General features: G+C 44.5%; 1 protein-coding gene across 1 annotated transcript in view; it reads left to right on the top strand.

Moving 5' to 3' along the window:
* The first annotated feature begins 2,806 nt into the window (after nucleotides 1-2,806).
* Nucleotides 2,807-11,904, top strand: part of LOC142254840 (neural-cadherin-like) — a 184,631-nt gene continuing 175,533 nt past the window's right edge. Inside the window, exon 1 of the mRNA XM_075326173.1 lies at nucleotides 2,807-3,897. Within this exon, the coding sequence (XP_075182288.1) occupies nucleotides 2,856-3,897 (1,042 nt within the window). The 5' untranslated portion in view covers nucleotides 2,807-2,855. The remainder of the gene's footprint in view (nucleotides 3,898-11,904) is intronic.

Raw genomic sequence — 11,904 nt, 5'->3', positions numbered from 1 at the left:
GATGGGTGACATGACAACATCCTGATCATAGGAGACGTGACTGGACAATGGTCTGCTGACATGATGGGTGACATGACAACATCCTGATCATAGGAGACGTGACTGGACAATGGTCTGCTGACATGATGGGCAATAGGACAACATCCTGATCATAGGAGACATGACTGGACAATGGTCTGCTGACATGATGGGTGACAGGGCAACATCCTGATCATAGGAGACATGACTGGACAATGGTCTGCTGACATGATGGGTGACAGGGCAACATCCTGATCATAGGAGACGTGACTGGACAATGGTCTGCTGACATGATGGGTGACAGGACAACATCCTGATCATAGGAGACGTGACTGGTCAAAGGTCTGCTGACATGATGGGTGACAGGGCAACATCCTGATCATAGGAGACATGACTGGTCAAAGGTCTACTGACATGATGGGTGACAGGGCAACATCCTGATCATAGGAGACATGACTGGTCAATGGTCTGCTGACATGATGGGTGACAGGGCAACATCCTGAGCATAGGAGACATGACTGGTCAATGGTCTGCTGACATGATGGGTGACAGGGCAACATCCTGAGCATAGGAGACATGACTGGTCAGTGATCTGCTGACATGGTGGGTGACAGGACAACATCCTGATCATAGGAGACGTGACTGGACAATGGTCTGCTGACATGATGGGTGACAGGACAACATCCTGATCATAGGAGATGTGACTGGTCAAAGGTCTACTGACATGATGGGTGACAGGGCAACATCCTGAGCATAGGAGACATTACTGGTCAGTGATCTGCTGACATGATGGGTGACAGGGCAACATCCTGAGCATAGGAGACATTACTGGTCAGTGATCTGCTGACATGATGGGTGACAGGGCAACATCCTGAGCATAGGAGACATTACTGGTCAGTGATCTGCTGACATGGTGGGTGACAGGACAACATCCTGAGCATAGGAGACATTACTGGTCAGTGATCTGCTGACATGATGGGTGACAGGGCAACATCCTGAGCATAGGAGACATTACTGGTCAGTGATCTGCTGACATGATGGGTGACAGGGCAACATCCTGAGCATAGGAGACATTACTGGTCAGTGATCTGCTGACATGGTGGGTGACAGGACAACATCCTGATCATAGGAGACGTGACTGGTCAATGGTCTGCTGACATGATGTGCGATAGGACAACATCCTGATCATAGGAGACGTGACTGGACAATGGTCTGCTGACATGATGGGTGACAGGACAACATCCTGATCATAGGAGACATGACTGGACAATCGTCTGCTGACATGATGGGTGACAGGGCAACATCCTGATCATAGGAGACATGACTGGACAATGGTCTGCTGACATGATGGGTGACATGACAACATCCTGATCATAGGAGACGTGACTGGACAATGGTCTGCTGACATGATGGGTGACATGACAACATCCTGATCATAGGAGACGTGACTGGACAATGGTCTGCTGACATGATGGGTGACATGACAACATCCTGATCATAGGAGACGTGACTGGACAATGGTCTGCTGACATGATGGGTGACATGACAACATCCTGATCATAGGAGACGTGACTGGACAATGGTCTGCTGACATGATGGGCGATAGGACAACATCCTGATCATAGGAGACATGACTGGACAATGGTCTGCTGACATGATGGGTGACAGGGCAACATCCTGATCATAGGAGACATGACTGGACAATGGTCTGCTGACATGATGGGTGACAGGGCAACATCCTGATCATAGGAGACGTGACTGGACAATGGTCTGCTGACATGATGGGTGACAGGACAACATCCTGATCATAGGAGACGTGACTGGTCAGTGATCTGCTGACATGATGGGTGACAGGGCAACATCCTGAGCATAGGAGACGTGACTGGACAATGGTCTGCTGACATGATGGGTGACAGGGCAACATCCTGATCATAGGAGACATGACTGGTCAATGGTCTGCTGACATGATGGGTGACAGGGCAACATCCTGAGCATAGGAGACATGACTGGTCAGTGATCTGCTGACCTGATGGGTGACAGGGCAACATCCTGATCATAGGAGACAGGACTGGTCAATGGTCTGCTGACATGATGGGTGACAGGGCAACATCCTGATCATAGGAGACATGACTGGTCAATGGTCTGCTGACATGATGGGTGACAGGGCAACATCCTGAGCATAGGAGACATGACTGGTCAGTGATCTGCTGACCTGATGGGTGACAGGGCAACATCCTGATCATAGGAGACAGGACTGGTCAATGGTCTGCTGACATGATGGGTGACAGGACAACATCCTGAGCATAGGAGATGGGACTGGTCAATGGTCTGCTGACATGATGGGTGACAGGACAAATGACCTGCTGTCATATGGTTTGAATGGACAATAGCATTGAACAAGAAGCATGAGCATAATATTGTCACTTTGGGCACAATAGGGGGCCATTATTATGCACTAGAAATTAAGAATGTGAAGGGTAATATGAGCAGTAATAGTGACTCTAGAGGCTGCTGTGAGTGGGTACTGTAGCATGGTAGTTTACTTAGTGACTGTGATGATACATTGACTTTCTATGGCTGTCACAGCATTGACTCTGGAACCCTGCAGGTAATTGTCGGGAGATTGTCACCTCGCCTGGATCCTGTCCATGTGTCATTGCTGCTTGGGAAATGCTGCGCGTGTGAGTGTGTGGCGTGGAAATCCACAGCTGTGCTGATGGGAGCTGCTCGGATCTCTCCACCCAGAGGTGGGAGCGCAGACTGCACGGACTGAAGCGTCTACATTCTGCCTCCAGCTGCCGCCGGCACCGATCTGCAGGAGCTGCTCCGAGGACGGGATGATGGGCACTGCCAGCCGACCGGGGGGCATCGCCACCGCTTCCCTGCTGCTTCTGGTGACATTTGCAATTGCCGGGAGTGATGGAGCAAAGCACAAGAGACCTGTTTTTTCGGGATCTGTCCAGGAGAACAGACCTATAGGGACAAAAGTCAGCGGCATAAACATCCACCTAAACAGGATAAGTCCAGAGCCCTGGTGCTCCAAGGTGGCCGGGAGAAAGTGGCACCTGCAGCTGCTAGGGGAGAAGGACTCGCACTTTGAGGTCTACTTCCACCACAGGTATGCTCAGATGTCCCTCAAAACTGCCCAGATCCTGGACAGGGAAGACAAGTCCAAGTACATCTTCAGACTGGGGCTATGCTGCAAACTTTGCCTGTCCTCAGAGCACATAGTAACAGAGCTGGCACTGGTCACTGTGTATGTCCTGGATCTGAATGACAATGCTCCTCACTTCTTCTCCAACAATCAATCAAGGATCAGCCTGGATGAGACCACTGGGCTGAAGTCTGTGGTCTACAGAGTCCAGGCAGAAGATCCAGATCAGGGCACCAATGCCGACCTGCTTTATTTTGCTGACCCTGCAAGCTCCTACTTCTTTGTCATCCCCAAAACTGGACAGGTGGTCCTGGTAGAGTCCATCCTGAACCTCAAGAAGACCATCAACCTGACCCTATTCGCCAGGGATCATGGGCAGCCACCTCTGGTCAGTGCACCCTTACAAGTGGAGATTAGTCCAAGGGTCAAAAAGTTTTCTGTATCTGAAAAAGACTATGCTCTAGGGCTGTACAGACAAAAGAGGTCACCTGAGCTCCCCGAGTCCTTCACTGCTGTGTCCATCCCGGAGGATATCCCGGTTGGCTCAGTCATCATCACCCTGGTGTCCAGAGATTTCCAGGAGCCCTGGTATGAACTGGTGTCTCCTACAGAACAGTCTCCTATAGCAGTCAATGCGGAGAGTGGAGAAGTGTCTGTGATCAGGACCCTGGACAGGGAACAAGCCGCCAACTATGAGTGCAGGATCAGAGTGCTGGACAGAGCCGGTAAGATGTGTGCACTGTGTATATACTGTATACTGTGTGTATATACATAGCGGATTATATTCTATAGGACAATGAGCAAGTGCTGGACGGAGCCGGTAAGATGTGTGCACTGTGTATATACTGTATACTGTGTGTATACATAGCGGATTATATTCTATAGGACAATGAGCAAGTGCTGGACGGAGCCGGTAAGATGTGTGCACTGTGTATATACTGTATACTGTGTGTATATACATAGCGGATTATATTCTATAGGACAATGAGCAAGTGCTGGACGGAGCCGGTAAGATGTGTGCACTGTGTATATACTGTATACTGTGTGTATACATAGCGGATTATATTCTATAGGACAATGAGCAAGTGCTGGACAGAGCCGGTAAGATGTGTGCACTGTGTATATACTGTATACTGTGTGTATATACATAGCGGATTATATTCTATAGGACAATGAGCAAGTGCTGGACAGAGCCGGTAAGATGTGTGCACTGTGTATATACTGTATACCGTGTGTATATACATAGCGGATTATATTCTATAGCACAATGAGCAAGTGCTGGACGGAGCCGGTAAGATGTGTGCACTGTGTATATACTGTATACTGTGTGTATATACATAGCGGATTATATTCTATAGGACAATGAGCAAGTGCTGGACAGAGCCGGTAAGATGTGTGCACTGTGTATATACTGTATACTGTGTGTATATACATAGCGGATTATATTCTATAGGACAATGAGCAAGTGCTGGACAGAGCCGGTAAGATGTGTGCACTGTGTATATACTGTATACCGTGTGTATATACATAGCGGATTATATTCTATAGCACAATGAGCAAGTGCTGGACGGAGCCGGTAAGATGTGTGCACTGTGTATATACTGTATACTGTGTGTATATACATAGCGGATTATATTCTATAGGACAATGAGCAAGTGCTGGACAGAGCCGGTAAGATGTGTGCACTGTGTATATACTGTATACCGTGTGTATATACATAGCGGATTATATTCTATAGGACAATGAGCAAGTGCTGGACAGAGCCGGTAAGATGTGTGCACGGTGTATATACTGTATACTGTGTGTATATACATAGCGGATTATATTCTATAGCACAATGAGCAAGTGCTGGACGGAGCCGGTAAGATGTGTGCACTGTGTATATACTGTATACTGTGTGTGTATACATAGCGGATTATATTCTATAGGACAATGAGCAAGTGCTGGACAGAGCCGGTAAGATGTGTGCACTGTGTATATACTGTATACTGTGTGTATATACATAGCGGATTATATTCTATAGGACAATGAGCAAGTGCTGGACGGAGCCGGTAAGATGTGTGCACTGTGTATATACTGTATACTGTGTGTGTATACATAGCGGATTATATTCTATAGGACAATGAGCAAGTGCTGGACAGAGCCGGTAAGATGTGTGCACGGTGTATATACTGTATACTGTGTGTATATACATAGCGGATTATATTCTATAGCACAATGAGCAAGTGCTGGACGGAGCCGGTAAGATGTGTGCACTGTGTATATACTGTATACTGTGTGTGTATACATAGCGGATTATATTCTATAGGACAATGAGCAAGTGCTGGACAGAGCCGGTAAGATGTGTGCACTGTGTATATACTGTATACTGTGTGTGTATACATAGCGGATTATATTCTATAGCACAATGAGCAAGTGCTGGACAGAGCCGGTAAGATGTGTGCACTGTGTATATACTGTATACTGTGTGTATACATAGCGGATTATATTCTATAGCACAATGAGCAAGTGCTGGACGGAGCCGGTAAGATGTGTGCACTGTGTATATACTGTATACTGTGTGTATATACATAGCGGATTATATTCTATAGGACAATGAGCAAGTGCTGGACAGAGCCGGTAAGATGTGTGCACTGTGTATATACTGTATACTGTGTGTATACACATAGCGGATTATATTCTATAGGACAATGAGCAAGTGCTGGACAGAGCCGGTAAGATGTGTGCACTGTGTATATACTGTATACTGTGTGTATATACATAGCGGATTATATTCTATAGGACAATGAGCAAGTGCTGGACGGAGCCGGTAAGATGTGTGCACTGTGTATATACTGTATACTGTGTGTGTATACATAGCGGATTATATTCTATAGGACAATGAGCAAGTGCTGGACAGAGCTGGTAAGATGTGTGCACTGTGTATATACTGTATACTGTGTGTATATACATAGCGGATTATATTCTATAGGACAATGAGCAAGTGCTGGACAGAGCTGGTAAGATGTGTGCACTGTGTATATACTGTATACTGTGTGTATATACATAGCGGATTATATTCTATAGGACAATGAGCAAGTGCTGGACAGAGCCGGTAAGATGTGTGCACTGTGTATATACTGTATACTGTGTGTATATACATAGCGGATTATATTCTATAGGACAATGAGCAAGTGCTGGACAGAGCCGGTAAGATGTGTGCACTGTGTATATACTGTATACTGTGTGTGTATACATAGCGGATTATATTCTATAGGACAATGAGCAAGTGCTGGACAGAGCCGGTAAGATGTGTGCACTGTGTATATACTGTATACTGTGTGTGTATACATAGCGGATTATATTCTATAGGACAATGAGCAAGTGCTGGACGGAGCCGGTAAGATGTGTGCACTGTGTATATACTGTATACTGTGTGTATATACATAGCGGATTATATTCTATAGGACAATGAGCAAGTGCTGGACAGAGCCGGTAAGATGTGTGCACTGTGTATATACTGTATACTGTGTGTGTATACATAGCGGATTATATTCTATAGGACAATGAGCAAGTGCTGGACGGAGCCGGTAAGATGTGTGCACTGTGTATATACTGTATACTGTGTGTATATACATAGCGGATTATATTCTATAGGACAATGAGCAAGTGCTGGACAGAGCTGGTAAGATGTGTGCACTGTGTATATACTGTATACTGTGTGTATATACATAGCGGATTATATTCTATAGGACAATGAGCAAGTGCTGGACAGAGCCGGTAAGATGTGTGCACTGTGTATATACTGTATACTGTGTGTGTATACATAGCGGATTATATTCTATAGGACAATGAGCAAGTGCTGGACAGAGCCGGTAAGATGTGTGCACTGTGTATATACTGTATACTGTGTGTATATACATAGCGGATTATATTCTATAGGACAATGAGCAAGTGCTGGACAGAGCCGGTAAGAGCCCCATGTGTATATACTGTATACTGTGTGTATATACATAGCGGATTATATTCTATAGGACAATGAGCAAGTGCTGGACGGAGCCGGTAAGATGTGTGCACTGTGTATATACTGTATACTGTGTGTATATACATAGCGGATTATATTCTATAGGACAATGAGCAAGTGCTGGACGGAGCCGGTAAGATGTGTGCACTGTGTATATACTGTATACTGTGTGTGTATACATAGCGGATTATATTCTATAGGACAATGAGCAAGTGCTGGACAGAGCCGGTAAGATGTGTGCACTGTGTATATACTGTATACTGTGTGTATATACATAGCGGATTATATTCTATAGGACAATGAGCAAGTGCTGGACAGAGCCGGTAAGAGCCCCATGTGTATATACTGTATACTGTGTGTATATACATAGCGGATTATATTCTATAGGACAATGAGCAAGTGCTGGACAGAGCCGGTAAGAGCCCCATGTGTATATACTGTATACTGTATATAAGCTAATTATATTCTATAGGACAATGAGCAAGTGCTGGACAGAGCTGGTAAGAGCCCCATGTGTATATACTGTATACTGTGTGTGTATACATAGCGGATTATATATCTATAGGACAATGAGCAAGTGCTGGACAGAGCCGGTAAGAGGTGTGCACTGTTTATATACTGTATATACTGTATATAGGCTAATTATATTCTATAGGACAATGAGCAAGTGCTGGACAGAGCCGGTAAGAGCCTCATGTGTATATACTGTATACTGTGTGTATATACATAGCAGATTATATTCTATAGGACAATGAGCAAGTGCTGGACAGAGCTGGTAAGAGCCTCATGTGTATATACTGTATACTGTGTGTATATACATAGCAGATTATATTCTATAGGACAATGAGCAAGTGCTGGACAGAGCCGGTAAGAGCCTCATGTGTATATACTGTATACTGTGTGTATATACATAGCAGATTATATTCTATAGGACAATGAGCAAGTGCTGGACGGAGCCGGTAAGAGCCTCATGTGTATATACTGTATACTGTGTGTATATACATAGCAGATTATATTCTATAGGACAATGAGCAAGTGCTGGACAGAGCTGGTAAGAGCCTCATGTGTGCACTGTGAGAATATATATATATATATATAATAAAATATATACACACATACACAGTATATATATATATATCACACACATATACACACATGCACAGTATAATATATAATATATATATATATATATATATATATATATATATATATATATAAATAAAAGCTAATGATATTGTATAGGACACTGAGCAACAGATCTCAGTTCGGCAATCACATCATATACAATATATAGAGGATTGGAGGAACAGGCTTTTATTATAGAGTTGATCTGTAGCCGTATTATGGTGCTTTATGTTGTTTGTGTAGATACTTACTGCCATTATTTTCTCATGGCGATGCACACCCAGCTTTTCCAGGATCCTGCATACAGATGTGACAGCATGAAAATGATTTCTGATTCAAGACATTGGAAAAAGTGGGTTGCATTACTCTGCCAATGTTGGTTTTCACCCAGCTTTCCAAGGAAAAGATAAATTGCTAAAATTGGACAGTAGAATTGGCAATTCTGCTTCAATATTTACCACCTACACATAAGAAAGCTGATAGTGAGGATCCGACCGCTAACATCTCCATGCATTGCCACCAGAAGCAAGATCACTTCATTAGATCTATTAATGTCTTATTCAGTCACTTTTAACGTATCTGTTCAAGAGCTGCACTCACTATTCTGCTGGTGCAGTCACTGTGTATATTCTTTACATTACTGATCCTGTGTTACCTCCTGTATTATACTCCAGAGCTGCACTCACTATTCTGCTGGTGCAGTCACTGTGTATATTCTTTACATTACTGATCCTGTGTTACCTCCTGTATTATACTCCAGAGCTGCACTCACTATTCTGCGGGTGCAGTCACTGTGTATATTCTTTACATTACTGATCCTGAGTTACCTCCTGTATTATACTCCAGAGCTGCACTCACTATTCTGCTGGTGCAGTCACTGTGTACATACATTACAGTACAGATCCCATATTATACTCCAGAGCTGCGCTCACTATTCTGCTGGTGCAGTCACTGTGTACATACATTACTGATCCTGTTTACCTCCTGTATTATACTCCAGAGCTGCACTCACTATTCTGCTGGTGCAGTCACTGTGTATATTCTTTACATTACTGATCCTGTTTACCTCCTGTATTATACTCCAGAGCTGCACTCACTATTCTGCTGGTGCAGTCACTGTGTACATACATTACATTACTGATCCTGAGTTACCTCCTGTATTATACTCCAGAGCTGCACTCACTATTCTGCTGGTGCAGTCACTGTGTACATACATTACTGATCCTGAGGTACATCCTGTATTATACTCCAGAGCTGCACTCACTATTCTGCTGGAAAATCTGGGTAAAAACCAATATGGCCACATAGGGTTATAACCCAACTCTTCTTGAGTATTGACGTGCATCAATTCATATGGCTCCGGGGGGGTCCTATAAATTTATTAGGTTAATAAAAAAGAGCTATAAACTGTATCTGTGAGGGCTTGCTGAGACTTGTGGTGCTCTAGACAAGTTCACCTGCATCTACAGGTGTTAAACCTGTAATGGCAACAATGTAAACATCAGTCTATGGGGCATCCTTTGTATCTGTATCACGTTGCGGTTTACTCCTTTGTTGCAATTTGCTGCACAATATTTCGGCATCTGTCATGCAATTAATGGGTTAACGCCGAGAAGGATCCACATTTGTATACAAGACAAGAAGTCATTATGGTTTCCTAATCCCACGTAACATTCGTGTTTTGCTCATTACTTGGCATTACTGCGATAATCCCCCTGTTATTTGCAGAGACCACCTAGCTGATTGAAACGACGTGGAACTTCCCCCAGGACATTAAAATAGCAAATCTACCTGAATCCCATCATTCGCCCGTCACCTACGTCACCCCCCCCCCGCCCCCCCCCCCGATTATGCTTAGGGCTAAGTATGGCTACAATGTAATTTCTATCTATGTAGCTCCTTTTCCAAGCAGCAGGGACAATGCACGGCCGACCTGACCTCAGCTAGGTTGTACCGGTGCCCGCTGCAAGACCCTCCCATAAACATGAACATTCAGATTTGCCCAAACTTTTCCAGGGTTGTTACTGGTCCAAAAATGTGTCCGGTATACGGGTGGTAATCACAAATATTTGTGTGTGTGTGTACGTGATTTCCCTCCAGTGGACTCATTGCTTCCAGGTTTGAAATAAATGGTTATTGATTTGCGGGAGCCCCTCGTGCCTCCTCCGATCAGCTCATTAAAGGATCCTAATTGCGACTGACCGGCCCTTTAAATGGGTTTGTCATGTTCTATACCCACATACACTTACAGGTCACCCATCGCAGGCACCTGTGGTCCTCCGTGAGCAGGAGCTGGGGGGACACAGGTCTTTGCACTGGTATATAGACTGGGGACCCCGATCGGATTGGACAGGGGTCCCCTAAAAAAGATAATCCATTCATTCCTTATATCCATAGGGTGGGAGATGATCAGCGCCGGCGCCGCTTATCTGCCGGATCCTCACACAGCAAATTAGCTACTCACTCCCAGTATGGCCACTACGGCTTTGTTACAGGGGGTGCAACGCACTAAGTTTAGTTTCTATGCTATTATACTATATTATATTTCTATAGTGCAGAATAGTGAGTGCAGCTCTGGAGTATAATACAGGAGGTAACTCAGGATCAGTAATATATGTACACAGTGACTGCACCAGCAGAATAGTGAGTGCAGCTCTGGAGTATAATACAGGAGGTAACTCAGGATCAGTAATGTATGTACACAGTGACTGCACCAGCAGAATAGTGAATGCAGCTCTGGGGTATAATACAGGAGGTAACTCAGGATCAGTAATGTAATGTATGTACACAGTGACTGCACCAGCAGAATAGTGAGTGCAGCTCTGGAGTATAATACAGGAGGTAACTCAGGATTAGTAATGTATGTACACAGTGACTGCACCAGCAGAATAGTGAGTGCAGCTCTGGAGTATAATACAGGAGGTAACTCAGGATCAGTAATGTATGTACACAGTGACTGCACCAGCAGAATAGTGAGTGCAGCTCTGGAGTATAATACAGGAGGTAACTCAGGATCAGTAATGTAATGTATGTACACAGTGACTGCACCAGCAGAATAGTGAGTGCAGCTCTGGAGTATAATACAGGAGGTAACTCAGGATTAGTAATGTATGTACACAGTGACTGCACCAGCAGAATAGTGAGTGCAGCTCTGGAGTATAATACAGGAGGTAACTCAGGATCAGTAATGTATGTACACAGTGACTGCACCAGCAGAATAGTGAGTGCAGCTCTGGAGTATAATACAGGAGGTAACTCAGGATCAGTAATGTAATGTATGTACACAGTGACTGCACCAGCAGAATAGTGAGTGCAGCTCTGGAGTATAATACAGGAGGTAACTCAGGATTAGTAATGTATGTACACAGTGACTGCACCAGCAGAATAGTGAGTGCAGCTCTGGAGTATAATACAGGAGGTAACTCAGGATCAGTAATGTATGTACACAGTGACTGCACCAGCAGAATAGTGAGTGCAGCTCTGGAGTATAATACAGGAGGTAACTCAGGATTAGTAATGTATGTACACAGTGAGTACACCAGCAGAATAGTGAGTGCAGCTCTGGAGTATAATACAGGAGGTAACTCAGGATTAGTAATGTATG

This window comes from Anomaloglossus baeobatrachus, chromosome 10 (assembly GCF_048569485.1).
Source record: "Anomaloglossus baeobatrachus isolate aAnoBae1 chromosome 10, aAnoBae1.hap1, whole genome shotgun sequence".
In the NCBI taxonomy this organism is placed as follows: domain Eukaryota; kingdom Metazoa; phylum Chordata; class Amphibia; order Anura; family Aromobatidae; genus Anomaloglossus; species Anomaloglossus baeobatrachus.
This window is presented reverse-complemented; position numbering and strand designations above follow the sequence as displayed.